The 20,783-nt window shown below is 45.5% G+C and overlaps 1 protein-coding gene across 2 annotated transcripts in view; it reads right to left on the bottom strand.

Moving 5' to 3' along the window:
* Nucleotides 1-9,166: 9,166 nt before the first annotated feature.
* Nucleotides 9,167-20,783, bottom strand: part of Slc6a4 (solute carrier family 6 member 4) — a 33,741-nt gene continuing 22,124 nt past the window's right edge. For both annotated transcript variants that reach the window (XM_021176146.3, XM_021176145.3), the window contains 4 exons: nt 19,838-19,937; nt 18,099-18,199; nt 14,251-14,418; nt 9,167-9,891 (listed from right to left, as the gene is read on the bottom strand). In XM_021176146.3, coding sequence (XP_021031805.1) covers nt 9,817-9,891; nt 14,251-14,418; nt 18,099-18,199; nt 19,838-19,937 — 444 coding nt within the window. In that variant the 3' untranslated portion in view covers nt 9,167-9,816. The remainder of the gene's footprint in view (nt 9,892-14,250; nt 14,419-18,098; nt 18,200-19,837; nt 19,938-20,783) is intronic.

A 20,783-nucleotide genomic window follows, 5' to 3' on the forward strand; every position in this document is an offset into this window, starting at 1 on the left:
GAAATGTATTATTTATAATTCAAGACGGTTTTCTGTTTTCTTTTTTTTTGTTTTTTGTTTGTTTTTTTCTGATTTGTTTTGTTTGTTCGTTTCACTTGTGCAGCCCTGGCCGATCTGGAACTCACTCCAGTTCAGGCCTCAAACTCAGAGGTCCAACTGCCTCTGCCTGCTAAGAGCTGGAACCAAGGTGTGGCACCACGCCCAGCTCAAGGTGGTTTTCATGTTAAATATTTGTAGATGATATATTTGAGGGGATATATAAATGTTTAATAATTTATAGTTAAGATTTTTTTAAAAAGATTTCTTCTTTTTTTGTTTGTTTGTTTGTTCTTTCAAGACAGGGTTTCTCTGTAGAGCCCTGGCTGTCCTGGAACTCACTCTGTAGACCAGGCTGGCTTCGAACTCAGAAATAAATCCACCTGCCTCTGCCTCCTGAGTGCTGGGATCAAAGGTGTGCGCCACCACCGCCCGTCTTCGTTTATTTTATGTATGTGAGTACACTGTCGCTGTCTTCAGACACACCAGAAGAGGGCATTGGATTCCATTACAGATGGTTGTGAGCCACCATGATGGGATTTGAACTCAGGACCTCAGGAAGAGCAGTCAGTGCTCTTAGCTGCTGAGTCATCTCTCCAGCACTACAATTAAGATTTTTATCTTTACCGTTAGAATTTAAACTTTTTTGAATGGAAGGTTTTTATATATATATAAAAATCACACCAAGATGAACGATAAATAAAATTCCCTTCTCTTGAGTCCATCCACCTTCGCAGATTTTCCTGTTCTGATTCATCTTGCCATTCTTGTCCTCTTCCCCGGTTTCTGCTACTTTTTCTGTCTGAAATTGCATTGACAGCTGCACTCTGAAGGCTGCATGGTTACAGTTTTGAAACAGGAACTTTTTATTACTGACTTTTCTTGTTGCTCTAACCAAATACCTTACTAAGCACTGTAAGGAAGGCATTTGTTTGTTTGTTTTTCAAGAAAGACAGGGCTTTCTCTGTGTACCCTCTGCTGGCCTGAACTCCTGCCTTTGCCTCTTGAGTACTGGGATTAAAGGTGTGCACCACCATCGCTCCTGACACCTTAAGGAAGGAAGGAAGGAAGGAAGGAAGGAAGGAAGGAAGGAAGGAAGGAAGGAAGGGTTTATTTGGCTCACACTGTGAGAGTGTCAGTGGGAAGATCTTCAGATGTCGGCAGCCGTGTGAAGAAGCTGGGTTCACTGTATCCACAGTAGAGGAGCAGAGAGATAGAGATAAATGCTACTACTTGGTTTGGCTTTTTCTCTCTCTCTCTCTCTTTTTAAGAAAAATTTCCCTTTGGTACCCACTGCAGGGCCTTCTCAGAGGAGAAGGGGAGTAAGGGATGGGGGGGGGGGGAAGGGTGTGAGGATGGGATTAGGAGGAGGGAAGGGATGGGGGCTGCGATTGGGATGTAAAATGAATAAAGGAAAGAATTTTTCCTTTTTATTTATTCTTCTCTCTTATATTACATCCTGATTGCAGTTTCCCCTTCCTCCCATCCCCCAGTTCTTTCCCCCTCCCAGATCTACTCCCACCCTTCACTTCCCCTCAGAAAAGAGCAGGCTTCTTAGGGATATCAACCAAATAAGGCATAACAAGCTACATTAAGACAGTCACATATTCTCGACTCAAGGCTGGTTGAAGCAACCCAGCAGGAAAAGGGTCCCAAAGGCAGAAAGGCAGGCAGAGTAAGAGACAGTCCCCATTCCCACTGTTAGGTTTCCCACAAGAACACCAAGCTACAAAACCATAACGCATATGCAGAGGACCTAGGTCAGAGTCAGGCAGGCTCCCTGACCTCTGTGAGGCCACTTGAGTCGCAGTCAGTTGATTCTGGGGCCATGTTACCAGTGGAGGGATTGGGACACCAACCCAGCCATAAAACCTGCAACCTACTGTTTGCCATGCATGCAGGATGTGCTGGTACCAGAGCCTAACATAATCATTAGAGAGACCAGAGAGACTCCATCTGGCAGCTGATGGGAGCAGATGTAGAGTCCCACTGTCCCATTCTGTAGGTGACAGAGCTCAGGGAGTCCTGAGGAGGAGGGGAAGGAAGGGTTGGAGGAGCCTAAGGGATCAAGGGCATCACATGAACATGGCACACAGCTTTCTCCTCTCTATTCTGTCTGTGGCTCCTGAGCAAAGGGAATGATGCTGCCCATGCTGAGGGTGGGTGTCCTTGTAACGTTTCGCCAGCAAAACACACTCGGACAACCGGATCCTTCTACGGCAAAGCTTTATTGCTTACTTATCAGGAAGACCTCGAATACAGGAAACTCAGTCCTTTTATAACCCACAAAGAGTGGTTGGAGACGTGCCCCTCCCTGACTGGCTGCTCACCATTAGCCCAGATGACGCCACGGGACAGGCAGGGCACAAGGCATGGAAAAATACCCCAGCACATGTGCAGACTACTTGCTTACTAGTTAGAACACCAGATATCATCGCCATCTTGTAATGGCGATTGCAAGGGCGGCTCCTCACAGGTGGGTCTTCCCACTCAGTTATGCCTCACTGCTACAGAGAGGAGTTTGTCTCCTAGCATTTCCTTCTACATGTCTGCAAATGTGGCTGTTAACCATCTATCTGTCTTATGAGATATGAAGTTCATTTTCCAATTTTATTTATTGAAATTTGGTTGGGGGGTGTTTTGGTGAAAGAAGTAAACTTCTGAAATTCTTCAATATAAAATTTCCCCTTGGTTTTAGTCACAAAATTAAATCCTAATTTGGCTGGATACAGGACTCAAGGCTGAAAGCTTTTCTCTGCTGAGTTTCTCTCCTTCTGTGTCCCATGGGGTGGCATATGAGAACACTTGGCTTTGTACATGAGAGTGCTTTAGGATCACTGGTCCATATCGCTAGTGTTTTGAGAGAGAAGCCAAGTGCCACCAGGTTAGACTGGGTTCTCCAATGCTGTTCTTTCTTTCTTTCTTTCTTTCTTTCTTTCTTTCTTTCTTTCTTTCTTTCTTTCTTTCTTTCTTTCTTTCTTCCTTCCTCCCTTTCTTCCTTCTTTCCTTTCTTTCTTTCTTTCTTTCTTTCTTTCTTTCTTTCTTTCTTTCTTTCTTTCTTTCTTTCTTTCTTTCTCTCTTTCTTCTGGGTTTCATTTTGGCAACTTTTTCTCCTTAGGGTCCCAAGCCAAATAACAAGAGGCAATTTCTTCTAGGTTCATGTAAGAAGTTACCTTTTTCTTAGTCTTGGAGATAGCTTTTCCTTTCAACCTCTTCCCTATCTTCCCTCTCCTCTTCTTCTCCCTCTTTCTCCACCTCTTCCTCTTCCTTTCTCTCTTTTTTTCCCCCTTCTTCCCCTTCCTCCTCCTTCCACTCTGTCAAAATTCACTACCAAACCAATTACACTAATCTCAAGCCACCCCAGGTTATTTCCTCAACACCATGCTTTGCATTCTCCACACTGAGAGATGTAGCAGGACCCCAGGCCTTAGCACAACTGACTCCATGATGGAAGTACCGTTCAGGCTGCAAAACTCTGCACATAGATAGCACCACCTGACAAAACTAAAACAAAGGCCTACTCCATCAAAGTCCATAGTTATGGGAAAGTCTCTAAATGTCCTAGCCTTGCCTTTTTGGCTTCTGTAGTTCTGCTTCTGGCTGCCTGCTCTTTTTAACCGAAGCATGTTAACCCAGGACATGGTGTTTGTGCTTAAAAGCTCAACCTGAGAAAGGCTCAGGGCTACCCTTGGATCCCGAACACCCAATGTAGTCGCTTGGGGCTAATAAAGACTTTCTATTGGCTTAAACCCATGTCCAAGCAGTCTTCTTTGATGGATACCCCACAACAGAGGCTGAGAGGAGGCTGAGTCCTGTTTTTCAGGATACTGAAATCTCACCATCTTCCTCCTCCGCATAGATCTCTCCCTCCTCTTCATCCTCCCCATAGATCTCTTCCTCCTCCTATTCTTCCCCATAGATCTCTCCCTCCTCCCACCTGTTTCCCACTCTACCTTAGACTATCTGAGATTCCTTCTTTCTCCAATTCTGAGGGGTTTTTCCCCCTCATCCTCTACCTCTGAGGCCACTTGGTCCTCTAACTTGTATCTCTCTCTTTCCTTCCATCTCTAAGATTACCTAATTCTCAGTCTCTAAGCTCTGTGCTTCCAGCCTAGCATTTCCTACCTCTTGTACAAACAGGAAGCTCAAATCATGTTGATGTTCCCCCAGCTTTATGTTCAAGTCTGAGTTTTACTTTCTTTTTCTCAAATCCAACCTTTCATTCTGGCTTGATTTGCTCTCTCATTTTCTGGGGAGCATATTTGAGTAAGCCTTTTTTTTTATGTTTTATGTATTTTATGTGGGTCCCAGGGATTGAACTAAAGTTACCAGGCTTTGACACCAAGTGCCTTTACTGCAGGGCTGTCCCACTGGCCTCTTCATAAATTGCTCAATAGGAGAGTTTTGGATGGTAAATTTCCTGAGACTTTGGAGGTTTGAAATCATCTTAGTTTCATCATCACACTTAAATGCTAATTTCTTTTTTTTTTTTTTCCGAGACAGGGTTTCTCTGTGTAGCCCTTGCCCTGGCTGTTCTGGAACTCACTTTGTAGACCAGGCTGGCCTCCAACTCAGAAATCCACCTGCCTCTGTCTCCCAAATGCTGGGATTAAAGGCGTGTGCCACCACTGCCCTGCTTAAATGCTAATTTAACATAGGACAAAAAGAAGAGGTCTCAGATCATTTTCTCTTGGGACACTGAAAATGTTAGCTGACCTGTTGCTCTCTGATACCCACTGCTGCTGTGTGGCTCCCTCACTAGTGTGCTTGTTTCTCTGGAGGCTTAGAAAGTTCTCTTAACTCCCTAAGCTCTGATAGTTCATTTCCTCTTTGGTTTCATCAGCTAGCTTATCCTTCCTTTCCCTTTGTTCTCTTTCCAGAATTTCTCTCAGGCTTGTGCAGTTCCCATGGCTGCCACCCTAGGTCTCAGGGTCTCCTCATACTTCTGGGACTTTGTTATTTTGCCATTCGTTCCAGGGCCGTTTCTCAGCCTGATCACTCTTACATCCTTTAATTCTGCCAGATAAGTCCCTAGTCAGCTTATTCCTTTTGGGACTAACTCTGGAATGGGCTGGGGATGCTGATGGACACAGAGTCCTCTGTGTAGCCCAGGCTGTCCTGGCACTCTTTCTGTAGACCAGGCTAGCCTTGAACTCACAGAGATACACCTGCCTCTGCTTCCCAAGTGCTAGGATCAAAGGCGTGTGTCACTATGTCTAGCTATAATTAAGTTTTCAATATTGCCACCTGTTTCAGAATTTTTATCCTTTATTTTTCTCTACCAACTTTGGCTTTCACAAGGCCCAAACTCTGTGTTCATGTATATGTATGTTCGTGTATGTTCATGTATGTCTATGTGTGTTGCTGCAGCTGCACATGTAGCTACATGTGTGTGGAGGCCTGAGATCAACCTTAGATGTCATTCCTCAGGGGCCATTGCCTTGTTTTTCTTCTTTTAAAAAATTATATTTATTTTATGTATCTGAGTGTTTTGCCAGCATGTATGTATGTATGTATGTGTACCATATTTGGTCTTGTTGGCTGAGAAGGTCAGAAAAGGGCATCAGAACTGGAGTTATAGATATTTGTGAGCCACCATGTTTGTCCTAGGAACCAAACCTGGGTCTTCTGCAAAGGCAACAAGTACTTTTAACCCTGTTTTTAGGTGTGTGTATGTGCACGCGCGCGCATGTGTGTGTGCGCGCGCGTGTGTGTGTGTGTGTGCGTATGTGTGTATGTGTGTGCGTGTGTGTATGTATGTGTATGTGCGAGTGTGTATGTGCGTGTGTGTGTTTAGATGTGTGTGTATGTTTAGGTGTGTGTGTGTGTGTGCGTGTGATTTCCTGTGTCCTGCTTTATCACTCCTTTGAGACAGGATCTGACACTCACCAGCAGGCCCCAGCAACCTTCCTGCCTCCATCTTGCTCTGGAGTTACAGGCATCTAGCCACACCAGACTCATCTTGCTTTTTGAGACAATGCACTCCGTGTAGGCCAGGCTAACTAGCCAGTGAGCCTCCAGGATCTGCCTCTTCCTGCTCCCCAGTGCTGGGATTATAAATATGTCTCAGCCTCCAGATTTTTTACCTTGAGTCTAGGGATCCAAGCCCAGTACTGAGATACCTCCCTAGCCCATGGGGCAGAATTGTTTTGTGGGTCCTTTGGATTTTTCACTCCAGGTATTGCATCTTTTACTAAAATTTCCTTTAGACAATTTGTATTCTCTGATTTCATAAAAAAATATATAAAAAAATAAAAAAACAAAAAACACAAAACACAAAAAAACAGATCTTGCAAGTCCATGGAGACATTGAACTTTTCCATTACACCCCTGATGCCTTTGTATTTTGAATTCTATATTGACGCTCTCTGTTAGCGTTAGCTGCTTTCCTTCAGTACAGGTAGTGTTTTTTCCTCTCCCTTCACAAGCCTGGCCATTTTTAAAGATTATAATGGGACATTGTGGTTATTCTATCAACAATGGATTTTAATTCTTCCTTCTTTTTTTAAAAAATTCTTTTATTATTCTTTTTTAACAAACGGCCCCAGGGATAGGGGACTAGGGGAGGAGAAGAGGGGAAGTGAGACTCCAGACCCACAACCCCTCCCCACCCACCTTTTCCCCCTTATATATTTATAATCTATATACAAGCCCCGGGGATGGGGGTCAGGGGGAACTCCCTCAGTGGGGTGGGGGCAATCTAGGCTCCTTCTCCCCCCGGGACCCAGGCTCCTCTGCTCTTCGGGGAGGTCCTTCTCAAGAAGGTGGCCCTGCCCATTTCCAAGGCTTTGGCATCCAGCGCAGGGCATCTGGTGGGGAAGCCTGCTGGTAGAGGTCAATGCGCTGAGTTCGGAATACTCCACTGTAGGTGGAAGGTGGGACCTTGAGACGGGAATTGAGACCAGAGAAGGGCCTTCTAGATGGGGGAGTCCGTGACAATCCGGGACCCCCAAGGTTGCTGCTCAGCTTTCGGTAATCCTGGAAAGGCTTTAGTTCTACTGGGTGCAGCTCTGCTCACCCCAAGCTAGGGGCAAGGACAGCCAAGGCTACAAAGAAACCAAGTCTTGAAAAACAAAAAGGAAAAGAACTTTAGAATGGCTCTTATAACTGTATAGAAATGCACTGATGTGAATAGCCTCTGGGTCTGGTTCATTTTGGTGTGTGATATTTAATTGCAAGATTATCTTCATAATAAAATTTATAAAACTGAAAATTAAATTAAAAATAAATTTAAAATTGTGAGGAAAAATCTATATTATAGATAAATGGAGATCAGACACCAATGCAAACAATTGAAGGCCACAGGTGCTTTGGATAGCCCTTTTCACTTGCAGGACACCTCCAACACTGAAAGCTCTGTATAATTCCTTGAATGTCTGACTTGCCAAAAACATTCTTTTTTTTTTAAGATTTATTTATTTATTATATGTAAGTACACTGTAGCTGTCTTCAGACACACCAGAAGAGGGAGTCAGATCTCATTACAGATGGTTGTGAGCCACCATGTGGTTGCTGGAATTTGAACTCTGGACCTTCGGAAGAACAGTCGGGTGCTCTTACCCACTGAGCCATCTCACCAGCCCCCAAAACATTCTTAATTCAGTTTGAGTAAGTGCTTATTGCAAAAATTATTTTTTTTGTGTTTAACTTGGTTGTCCTGGCTGTCATCCCAACACAAGGCAGGCTAATATAGGAGGATCTTGAGTTCGAGGCTACTCTAAGCTACTGAGAAACAGATGGGAAAGGTGGTATTTTGAGAAAAGTGTGTGTCTCTGAGATAACGAGGATCTATCTTAAGCTGGGGATATACTTAAGATGCTGCCTAGCATGTATGAACTCCTGGGTCCCATCCCCAGGACCACATAAACCTGGCATCATGGCACATGCATATAATCCCAGCATTCATGGTCATCCTTGGCTACATAAGAAGAAGTTTGAGGCTAGCCTGGGCTAGTTGGGACTCTGTCTAGAAAAAAAAAAAAAAAAACAAGATTCTTCAATTTTGCAGAACTGTTTACCACTGACTGCAAGGCCACCCGTAGATAATTTCTCTTCTTCTTCGGCTCATAAGAAAGTAAAGAGAAGGCAGCGGGCCAGGCTGAGAGGCAAAGGTTCTTTCCTGTCAGAAGAGAGACAGCTCCAATCCCTCCTTCCCTCTAACATCTTAGGAAGCTCCTCAAAAGCTCAGATGAGTAAGGAAATATTGTGGGGAAAAAAGCACAAATGAGCACATCAAAGAATTATGAAGGGTGAGCAAGAGGCACAGAGATAGCAGAAGACGCTCAAGGAAGACACCACTGAGGAAATGGAGCCAAGGGAGACACCTACAGTAGGATAACTGTAAGCCTTTCATATATGGATTCCCCCACGCTCACGGCTCTTTGAGACAGTGTCTCACTATGTAGCCCGAGCTGGCATTAGTGTCATGATCTTCCTGCTTCTACCACACCAAGCTGGGACTTTCTTTTTACGAAGTTTATTTAAATTTTATATGGAGGACTTGAAGTTATAGAGTGCCAGGTAATTGATTTTATCGATTGTTTCCATAAAGGTTTTAATGAAGGAATCTCAGGCCTCAAGGTAAGATTTGCCTCCATGCTTTCTTTCATCCAAGCCTAAGTCACCCAAGTCCATATTTACGTAATCAGTACCACGCTCACATGGATGAAAAGCCATTCACTTGGAAAGCATCCTAGAACTCGTCATCAGGACCCCTTGGCAGAGTCAAGATGGGATCACGGTGAAGGGCGGTCGTTTAAAGCCAAGTTGGATTCTCTGATTGCTCCCGGGTGGAGAAGATCTGCCTTTTAGCTCATAGAATTAGACCTATGTACCCCAGAGCTAAGTAGAAGTCAGGGTTGCCCTGGCTCCACAGGACCAATAACCTGAATGGTCAAACCCTCAGCCATTTAAGCCAGATACCCAACTGCACGTGGAAGTTGCATCTGGCTACAACCATCTGGAAAGCAGTGGCCACAGTGACTGATAGAACAGGCCAGGTTTACCCAAGGACCTTTATCCTGAATGCCTAACAGGGAGGTGGGTGGTGGAAGAGACACCGGGAAAGGAGATGGTAACACAGCGTGCTTCTAATAACACGAACCCAATGGAGTAGGTAGAATCTGTTTAATGTAAGAAAAATTAGAGGCCATTTATATAGTTTGTAATGGACCCGGAGTGTTGAAATTGAGGGGACATGGACAACAATGGACAGACACAAGAGCTCACACATATATATCAGTTTTCAGTGTAGCGTCTTTACATCTTCCTTTCTTAACTTCACAGCAGCACGTGGGTCACAGAGTTCTAGTAGATTCCGGCTACAGAGTTCTATGCTACTGAGAAAATATATATGGCTAGCAAGACATCCCTGTTTTCTCTTAGGTGGTTTATGTATTCATGAACATTGAAGGCTTTAGAAGCAAACAGATGCAGGGCAATATGATCGTACCCAAAACATGATACAGACGTTCACAGACCTAATCTAAACCTGAAGCTAGCAGATGAATGGGTGGCGTTCATCCCCTCCTTCCTCTCCTCACATATCCAAAAGAGGTCAGCTCAGCGGTGTCACCAGCTAATGTGGCTGTAAGTCCAAGAGAGTTCATGGAAAGAAGTGGTTGGAACCCACAAGAGTCTGGGCACCATAGTCTTTAGGACTGTGTCTCCATGGAGAAAGACCTTACATCATCAGCTTGGCTTAGAGGGGAGGAGTCGAGGTGGAGCTTTTCAGAGATGAGGGGTGGGGGGCTGGGAGGCCATGTCCTCTCCCTCAGTGTGTTACACAGCATTCATGCGGATGTCCCCACACGGAATTTCCGTTGGTGTTTCAGGAGTGATACTTTTAATAATGCGCTGTTGGGAAGAAAAGTGCAGTGTTACAAAGTCTTGTTTGAAAAGACATTTCAACATTAATATTAAAACATTGAAGAGTATTTTAATGATATTTCACAATAAGTTGAAATAGCCTCACTAGCCTTTAAAAGAATTTCCAACTTCTAATACAGATGAAAATGTCAGTGTGGAGAAATACAAGCGTCAGGTGCAGGAAGAACACGATTGTGACAAACTTAAGGAACAGTCCTACAGCGGAGCCTTGCTGGCCACAGCATGGCTGACTAAACAGGCAAGGCTTCCCAGAGCCACACTCCGGGAGCAGACATACAGGATTTCAATCCCGCATCTCGGCCATGGTGCCCGCCAGTGCCAAGAGCCACTGAAAGCCATCCCTCACTGCTCTGTAAACCATCATTAATTAGATAGAAATATGTCTTACAATTGGAATTGGTCTTTGTTTTTAGTTTGTTTCGAGACAGGGTTTCTCTGTGTAGCCCTGGCTATCCTGGAACTCACTGTGTAGACCAGGCTGGCCTCAAACTCAGAAATCCGCCTGCCTCTGCCTCCCAAGTGCTGGGATTAAAGGCCTGCACCACCACTGCCCGGCCTGGAATTAGTGGAGTTAGGATGAACAGGAAAGAGCTCACTCCTCACAGTGTGTGGGAGAGGCGAGCCGTAAATAACATTTAAAGAAAAGTGTTTGGCTTTCATGCCCCACCTCCTTCCTATGCTCACGGCTGCCCATTTAGACATGGATTCTCCCAAGTTACCAGGCTTAGATCTTACTTAATTCTGGTGTACGTATGTGTGGGTGCATGTGAGCGGTGCCTACGTGGAGGTCAGAAGGTGACTTTTAGGGGTCAGTTTTCTACTGTGTACGTTCCAACAATTTAACTCCTGCAGCCTTTGCTGCTGAACCATTTTGCCAGCCCACTAGACGACTACTGAGCTCAGACTTTGCCAGGCCATGGCCTTCTAGGAGACTATCTCTAACCTATAAGCTACAGCTAATCTAAGAACGGAGCATTGCTGACACCTTCATAAGCATGGGCTCATTAGAGACCATCTTCTGTTATCTTTGTGTGGGTCACTAAGGCTTTCAGCAATGGTGACTTCGGCCAGCAATTGACCCCAACCTTGAGACTTGTAGGCTACCAGTGCATGGTATATTCCCACATTAAAGCAGTCAATAGAGCTTATTCTATACGCTGCAGACTTACACAAGCAGTCTCCAGCTTGTAGCGGGTTACTATAACCTGTTTTCCTTTATGACGATGCAAGAGTAATATCCACGCCATGCAAACTGTTCTCAATTCCTATATCTCCCCTTGCTAGGGTTGGGGCTACTGCTCTCTCCTGAGGCTGGGAGGTGGTACAAGCCACAGCTCCCAGCCAGCCAAGTGCTCATGAGAATGACAGCCCTGTCCTGTGTTGCCAGGCTATAATGTTCAGGAAGCTAGGTGTAGTCACTGTATTTTTTTTTTTTTTTACTTAATGACATTTTCAATTCATAATGGGTTTATCAGGATCTAATCTCATTATACAGCTGGGCGCATCTGGGTATGGCCAATACCCAGCAGAGTCCAGACACTTGCTTTTCTCTTATATTTACCTTTCTTTTAGACTTTGTTTTGGTTTTTTTGTTTTTGTTTTTGTTTTCGTTTTGGTGTTGTTGTTGTTTTTCTTTTTCAAGACAGGGTTTTTCTGTGTAGTCCTGGCTGTCCTGGTACTCACTCTGTAGACCAGGCTGGCCTCAAACTCAGAAATCCACCTGCCTCTGTCTCCCAAGTGCTGGGATTAAAGGCATGCGCCACCACCACCCGGCCTTTGTTTTGTTTTTTTAACCAAACCAAGGTTTTATATGGAGCCTCCCCTCCTCCTGCTTCTGAAAGTCAAATCTGGTAATTAACAAGTAATTTCTGTAAAGCTCCTCGTGAGGTAGGTGTGGCGGCACCTATCTTATAATGCCAGCACAGGTCAGGGGCCAAGAGGATCACACAAAGTTTAAGGCCAGTCTGGGCTACATAGGGAGACTTTGTTTTAGAATAAAAATCTCCCCCCGCCCCCACTTAAAACCAAGTGTCTTTTCTCCCAGGTACTTGCGGGCGGGGAGCACGGCGTGCCTTACCACTTACACTGGTTAAGTACACACAGAAATTAGTAAAGGCCTCTCTCAGAAGTCTTATACAAAGAAAGGTATTGGATTGTCCTTCATCCAGCACTCGCTAGGATTTCTACCCAGCACTGTGTGCCACTGTTCCTGACCCATGGAACTATCAATCCTGGGGACACGTTACTGTCCAAGGAGCACATTTTACTGATGGGGAAGCCAAGATCCAGAGGTGCGTGCTTCCACAGGACCTCTTCTTATATTCCTTGAGCTTATCAGCTGCTTCCTTGAAACCGATTGCCTCCCATCTGGTGGCCTATGGTAAGGATGTCCTTTGTCTCTACTGCGACGGGTCTGAGCTCAGTTACCTTACATCCTTCTAGGTGTCGTTTGCTCTGTAAGTCACTGAAAATCTGCAAGAGAGACAACTAGGATCTGAGGTGCAGCCTGTGGTGTAATACTGATGTTTGTTAGTCTAACGTTCCCTCGCCTGACCCAGGCCTCTGGGTTTGAAGCAGCAGAGAGGCGGTGGATCTTCTCAGCCATCACTGAAGGATAGCTCGGAGGGATGGATTTAGTGACCCGGGCTGCGAATGCATTACAGTAAAACAACGTCTGGTTCTCTTTGGGAGCAAAATGTGTGAGAGGGTTGATTTGGTCACAGTAGTTTGCAGGAGCTGAGTTTTCTTTCCCATGAGTTTAGTTTTCCCATTTAAAAACAGAAGTGAATCTAGCTGTTCTCAGAAAACGGTGTCTAATCGTCTCGTGTTCTCTTATGAAATGTCTGAGTGTGAAGCTGTGCCTATTTGAGCTACAGTCTAGTCCACCTGGGTTCTCAAAAGCCTCCTGCCTTTCCCTGGATGCTACCCTTCACCTTTCCCCCGGATGCCACCCTTCAGATTGGAGCTCTTCCCTACAATGGAGCCCTGACGGAGTTGAGATTCCTGGTGTGATACCCATCACCATGTGTAGCACGTACTCACTACAGTGGCTGAAACACAACAGACCAGACACCATTTAAAACATTTCAATTCTGCAGATCGGAAGTGACACTGTCATGAATCCTAGTAGCAGAACCAATAGCCAACCCCTATGGCAGCCTGGCATGAAAACATCACTTTGTCTGTCCCTAACCTTTAACACCAATTTCTACACTAGCCAAAGGTCAGCTCGGAAGAGGGAACCTGCACCTAAAAACAAAAAGAAACCTTAAGAGACAAAAGATCAGGAGAGCTCCTGTACTGGGCTGTCCTCGAACTTGTGACTGAAATAATGGCTTTGTGAGGAGCACTATTCATCCGCCCTCCCAGGGTTCTTCTCTGTGAGGAGGACTAACCCCCCCACCCACCCACCCAGAATTCTTCTCTGTTTATATAGCACCTGCCCACCCACCTCTTTAGGCTCTGAGTAGCAAGATGAGATAATCTATAGGCAGACACTTTGGCAAGTGTGCACTTTTTACAAACTGTAAGGTAGGTACTTAAAAACCTATAATATCCAGGCAGAAATAAGCATTTCTTCTAATATGGGGGGAAATGGCTCCCATGGCCATTTGATATTCCAAACTTTTGAGTGGGTGACAGTTTTTGAGCTTTTTAGCTCAAAACTTATTGTAACATCCTAATGATGTTACAATAAGTAACATCAATGTACTTGACACAATGATGTGAGAAAAATGACCGTGGCACCAGGCATGGTGGCCACATCTCTAACCCTAGCACTCAGGAGGCAGAGGCAGCTGGTTCTTTGAGTTGGAGGTCAGATTGGCCTTCATAGCAAGTTCTGGGCCAGCCAGGAAGACGTAATGGGTCCCTGTGTCAAAAAGAGAAAAGAGAACTGACCGTGGCTCTTCTGGAACCCTAGCTTTCACTTATCCATGCCCGTGTCCAGGCGAGCAGTAGACAAAGCGTAGGAAGCTGACACAGCCCAGGCAGAACACTGCAGTGCACCCAATCCCTTTGAGACGGGGTCTCGAATAACCCAGACTGGTCCCCAATCACAGCAGCAGAAATCCTGTATTTCCCATGTGTTGTGACACCAGACTCAGTTCACTCTTGTCACTGTGTTTGTGAGTTGCCTTGTGATGATCAAGGTAGCCATTAACTATCTTCATCTTCAGTGAGGTACGTTAAACTATTATGAATATGTAAGTAGAGCCTTATGGTGGGTTTTATGAATACTTATATCTTTTTAATAAAACACAATAAAAGAATTATTTTCTTCCCAATTATCTTACTAAACACACACACTTATTAGCTGGCACATACCTCCTTAAGTGTCCCTGGAGTGCTGATCAGCCGATAAATGATGTATATAGGGATGCAGATGACAGACGATGTTCCTATGCAGTAGCCCAAGATGATACTCCAGTGGGGATAATTGTATTGGAAAAGCCGGAGTTGGGGTGGGCTCATCAAAAAACTGCAAATGATGAACTAAGACAAATTCCAAGAAACATTGAAAATCTTTAGAATATCCATGTAGATTGAGACCACAAACACAGAAGACCAAATCTAAGAACCTATTGGGGTTTATTCTCAAAAGAACTCTTGTGCCACACTGCTGACAACTTCTGTACTAACTCAAAACAAACAAACAAACAAACAGAAGCAGGGGCTTTCCTTGGGTTTCTTTCCCATCCCACACCTTGGAGCCCACTGTGAGAATTACAGCATCTCTACAAATACCACCCAAATCAGAGAGCAATGCAGTTACCTCCCTCTGCCAACTGGAGGAGACTGATACCCACTGGGACTGGATAGCAGAGAGATAATGTGGGTGACCTCTTTGTTTATCTCTACTTTGGTACCTCCTCCCAGAATTCAGTGAGACAGAAGGCACCTTCATTCTGGGAGAGACAAACTGAGGCATACACTGCTCTTGGGACCGTTCCTTCCCATCTTTGCTCTGTCTCAGGCTTTGCAGCCTGGGGTTTCTATAAGAAAGGCTCTGTGCGGATGGCCCTCAACAGGACCGGCTGCTTGCTACAAGACCCGCTCTCAGGAATAGCCGGAGAAAAGCAGCTTAACACATTTCACTTGGAAACCAATGAAATTTTTGATAAAGATTCCAATCTCTTAACACCCGGCTCAGCATTTTCTTATTTTCAGTTTGGTTTCCAGAGGGAGCATAAATGTGAGGTTTTGCCTAGGAACCACTGTGCTGAAATCATGATGGCTCTGAATTTGATTTTCAGTTAGTGCTTCATGGTCATAGAGATGACACTCATGCACATTATTCATGTAGTTAAACATCTTTTTATGTTCGTTTTTTCCTTTGTCCACAGGTGATGGGGAACTGTTAAGCACACATTCCTCATTGGTAGCCCACGTCCAGGAGGAGGGCAACAAAACAGGAGTCCTGTCAATCACAGACCTTTCTCCTAATGCAGGCTCCTTGTGAGGCCCCAGACCTGGCTAAGGAGGAAGGGGACATGGAACAGAAGCAGAGAAGATCTGGTCAGGAGCCATCCTCACCAGAACAGGGCTATCTTGCTGTCAGGTAAGTGAACTCCAGCTTGTCAGGGCCCACGCTCTTGTATTCAGTGGCTCCCTCCCTGAATCGAGCCTCCCTCTCTTCTCATGTACATTCTTTTCTTTCTTTACTGTGTGTGTGTGTGTGTGTGTGTGTGTGTGTGTGTGTAACTTGGCCTCACTGGGAAAGAATGGTTTTAGGAAGTGACTTGTTTACCTAAAGCATCCCTACAAAGCTCAGAACAGAGGCCCTGTTAGTTCACTGGAGATGTGGAAGGTAGATTTGCCTCCCCACAAAAAAGCACTTGCTTTTGAAGGAGGGTAGTAACTGAGCATCGCTGGATCATGAGTGATGGACAAGGGTGTTGCTAGGTAAGAAAAGGAGCACATTGACCATGAGCCTCCAGAAATAAAAAAAAAAAAAAAAAAGCCCAAGCAAGGCCTCAGGGCCCAGACAAGAATGAGGTGCAAGGGGAAGCCAAAATATTTTAGTGTGATCTGTCAGAGAGAGGACCTGGCAGGGCCAGATCAGGGAAGGTAAATGAAAGAAGTCACAGGTTCAGGTGTCAATTCCATTGTCTGATAAAATGTTATGTGTATGATTTTTGTATTAATTTAAGTATTGCATTGAAAGAGTTTTTATGTCCCCCGTGACTATGTCACTTGCCTCACCCCTGTCTAGGCCTGGACGCCTCTTCCTTGCTGGGTGGGGACTATTGAAGCACACAAGGCATTAATCTAACATGCCTTCTTCCTCTGGAAAACAAATGAAAGGGCTTAAGTGGATTATCAAGAAGCACAGGTATTAATACAAGTTAATAACCTATTTATGTCAGGACTTTGGCTTCCGGTCATGGTGAACTGAGAGACTCAGTCCAAACCTCTTAATGTAAAAGCAAGAGAAAATCTGCCAGGTGTCTGAGCACTTGGTTTCGATCCCAGCACTCCAGAGGCAGGGGGATTGATGTAAGCTTGAGGCTAGCTCAGGTCTACATGGTGAGTTCCAGGACAGCCAGGGCTACAGAGTGAGACCCTGCATAAACAAGGGGGCGGGGGGAACAAAAAGAAAGAAGGATTTGGATTTACAAGAACATCCTAAAAAGGTGGCACACACCTGTGGTCCCCACTGCTTGAGAAGCTGAGAAGAGAGGGGCTCTTGGGCTAAGTTCAAGACCAACAAACCTCGTTTTTAACAAGGTTTTGATTTGGACTAAAAGCAGTGAGCGATGAGCCGACAAATCAATATGGAACTAAAACCTAAGTTTAGTTGGACTGAAACCTAAGAAAGTACACAAGCCAGGATCTACACAAGAGTCTAGAGTTTGTGCCTGCACTAGAGTCCTCGGACCCACTAGAGTCACCGTGCTGGGATGTTTGCTACTCCGGGCAAAGGTTGATGAAAACTAAAGTAGTCTAGATCAGCCAGGAAGGGCTCCTGGGAACAGTAGGTAATGTCCCAGAAACAAAGATAAGCAATTGGGCCATCCTATAAAACAGTCCTGAGATGTGTGGAGAGCTGGGTGGGGCAGGGAAGGGAAGGTTCTGCCTCAAGGAAGTCAGAACCCACACGGGGATGCAGGGGTGTTTTGAAAGAGAAGGACCACTGTGTGCTGAGACACCTGGGATGGACACCTGAGACACCTGGGATGGCCCAGATGCCCAATTAGCTGGGAAGGATGGATGGAAGGGGCTAACCTGCTTTTTTGGCTTTAAGGAGTCAAAAACTGCCCCCTGAGCAGCCCCTAGCACTTAGCTTTCTTTTCCTTTTGGGTTTTTGAGAGTGGGTTTCTCTGTGTAAACCTGGCTTCCTGGAACACCATCTATAAACCAGGCTAAGATCCCCTGCCTCTGCTTCCCAAGAGCGTGCTGGCATTAAAGGTGTGCACCATCACTGCCCACTTGGCATGCAGCTTTCCTATCCAGGTCCCTTGACAATAAATTAATTCTACTTTTGACTTGGACCTAAACTTGGGGACCTTTGTGTGTGGCCTCCTTCAAGGTGAATATAAAATTATTAAATATAAAATTGCTAGGACCCTTCTCAGGGCCTTCCTGAGCAATGCATACAGTATGTTCTTCCTCGGTCTAGATTAGTTGTGTGATTTTAGTGACACTAAAGCCTCAATGACACTAATGCCTGTGATACCAGCATTTGAGAGGCAGGAAGATCTCAAATAGAGTTGTATATAAAGTTCCAGGCCAACTCAATCTACATATGAAGACTATCTTAAAACAAAAACAAAAATACCTCCCCACCCACCACCTTGCAGAATTATCATAAAGATTAGGAGAGCAATGGGTGTAAGCTTGGTATAAAGTCAGCTCTGGCATTTGCTGCTCCGCAAGTAAATGTTCATTATCATTATTAGCAGTAGGGAAAACGACACACCGGTTTGATCTCTAGCATTCATAGTCAGAAACAGGTGAGCAGAGGTGGGCATAGCTGCTGGGTGGCCCCTAACACAGGGGCTTCCCCGGGGTACTAGCTCATTATTGTCTCTTGGCATGATTTTGTCCGCACAGCAGTGCTGGGTTTGTAGAGCTCTCTGGGATGCGCACCTCCAGACAGCGTGCTTTTCTGTCTAGGTATGATGCTTCACAGTAGCATTCATTTCTTATAAATAAATAATGTGACGACTCACCAGGAGAAACAGAGGGCTGATGGCCACCCAGCAGATCCTCCAAAACCATCCGGGGCTGAAGCCCAGCATTTCCTTCACGTCGCTACAGAACTGGGTGATTCCTGGAATCACCCAAAGGAGAATTTGACAGGGCAGGGTCAACAGGGTCAGCACTGGTGATGGCAGAAACGGAGTGGGGGGTTCCTTCCTGAACCGGTGGGGTCACTTAGGCACTTCTCCACTCAAGGGGCTCAAGTGGTGGGGCATCACAAAATTTAATTTTATAGCAAGCAAAGCTCTTTCAACAAAGAGCAGGAAAGTTGATACATGTCTAGGGACCAAGTTCTCCATTGGTGCCCACACTTCCCTTCTAAGATCTCAGCCTGGATTTGACTGTAGTCTTCTGTAGGAAGAAAGTGATTTATTTAGGAATGGTGAGCGTGCCTGGCAGAAACCAATTGGGAGTTGTTGGGTTTTTTATTTGTTTGTTTAAGATTTATTTTATGTTTGAGTGCTTTGCCTACAGAAGGAGGTGTTGGGTCCCCTGGAACTGGAATTACAGCCATTTGTTACCTACCATGTGGGGGTGCTGGGAATCAAACCCAGGCCCTCTGGGATAGCAGATAGGGCTCTTAACCACTGAGCCATCTTTCCCAGCCCTTCGGGGGAAATTTTTAATCACGGTATTGCTCATCTGTGTACCAGGCCAAGATCCAGCTTCTTCTATAAAAGGTTCCTGGCACCAACACGAGGACGCCTGCTGACAGGTGAGTCCCGAGAACTGAAAGTGTTCCCAGCTACTTCCTCAGAACTCTGTGGTTCCTAGTGCAGGTCTACAGTGACTTTGAACTCTGAACTCTGAATTGCTGGGGAAGCAAAGATAACGTCTTTTTTTTTTTTTTTAATTGGCTTCTGAATTAAGTTCCCAGAACCCACAAGAGGCGACTCACCATCTCCTATCTGTCCAGCTTCAGGGAATCCAATACTCTGCCCTGGCCTCTGCAGGTGGCCAAACTCTCACACACATATAGTTAAAATCTTTAGCTCATGTACTCTGCCTTCTTCCTTCACAGTGTATATAATGGTTGCCATGGCAAAGCAATTGATCATAGAAATTGGAAAGCAAATGCGTTCCCAAATGAGATGCTTGCTTCTTGATTCTACAGACGCATCTCTGAACCTGTGTTCCTCGTGCCAGTAGCCCGCCTGTGCCCTCCCCTCCACTGCCCCTTTTCAGGGCCCATAGATGCCCTGCCAAGAGCTCTCAGCTCGCTTCCTGCACCTCCTCTCACCCTTGTCAAAGTCTATCCCAGGACAAGAGGGAAGGGCGTGGGGGATTCACCAATGCAGAGACCCTAAGAACAGTCTTGCCTCATAGAAGAGAGGGGCCTAAGCTCTAACTTGGTGGTTCTGGAAAGGGGTCTCTGTTGAGAAACTTAAATCTGGGGTGCTCTCACACTAATGTCTTAGGTCACCACTGTGGGTGAACTGGCTGACTACATTCTGTCTCTTCTGGGGAAATATTACAAACATTTAAAAAAAAATCAGAATAGAAATGATGTTCTTCCTGCAGGGCGTGGCATGTGTGATACAGTGCAGAGGAAATGGTGGTATATGGCTACCAAAGGCCCTCAGCTGAGATTATCTTACAGACCAGTCAGGAGATTCTGCTTGGTCAACTGCCCCTTCCTGTCCTCTGATGACGTTAGTGCCCATCTCCGTGTGGACAGAGGGTAAGGCAGAAGGAAGGGACTTCTTACCATAGAACCAAGACACGACGACGGCCTCGATGAGAGCCACAGTGAGCACTGCTGGCCCCGTGGCGTACTCCTCCAGCAGGGTCACCACATACGCCCCTCCCTGGGAACAAGGTCACAGATATGTCAACGGTCTTCTGAGGTATGTAGCCTCATTACAGAGGCCTGCAGAAGATTCTGACTATGGGGTCAGAGGGCCAATGTAATCCTCACTCTGGACTCAGTCTGAGGACTCCAGCGTCTGTCTAGTGGAGTGGCCTTTGAGTGTGTACCCATCCGACCACCTTACCCGGTGGAGCACATTTTCTTTTAGACAAGAATGGAACCCACAGCCTGGGGCATGCTCTTGGCCCCATCGCTTACCCTTGTTTTATCTACTGCACCATAAAAGACAAACTCTAAGGAGCCTCTATAGTCACTGTGGGCTTAATGAAAACATCTTGTCTACTCAATCTTGGAGAATACACAACTATAAAGACCGAATCTCGAAGCTGGGCATGGTGGCACGCACCATTAATCCCAGCGCTCAGGAGGCAGCCTGGTCTCTGTAAGTTCCAAGCTAGGTTAGTCTACATAGTGAGACCCTGTCTTAAAAAAAAAAGAAAGAAAGAAAGAAAGAAAAGAAAAGAAAAGAAAAGAAAAGAAAAAGGAAAAGAAAAAGCGGGGTGGGATCTGAATCTGTGTGGCACCAGACACCCCAGCACTTAAGTCACTGTTCTGTGCCTGCCACTCTAACCTCGACACACTCTGGTGAAGCACTGGAGTCACTGAGGCCATGGCTTGAAGAGGTCCCTATCAGTAAAACCTGTCTTGAGCCAGGAGAACACAAGCCCACGATGTCACCCTAGCTGATGTTTGCCCTGGCTACTAAATGATGAGATAGGGAAGAGAGAAGGGAGATCACAGGAGAGGGCCTGGCTTCTTTACACCTCAAACTCTAAAGGAGATG

This window comes from Mus caroli, unplaced genomic scaffold (assembly GCF_978045245.1).
Source record: "Mus caroli unplaced genomic scaffold, Mus_caroli_1 scaffold_13, whole genome shotgun sequence".
In the NCBI taxonomy this organism is placed as follows: Eukaryota; Metazoa; Chordata; class Mammalia; order Rodentia; family Muridae; genus Mus; species Mus caroli.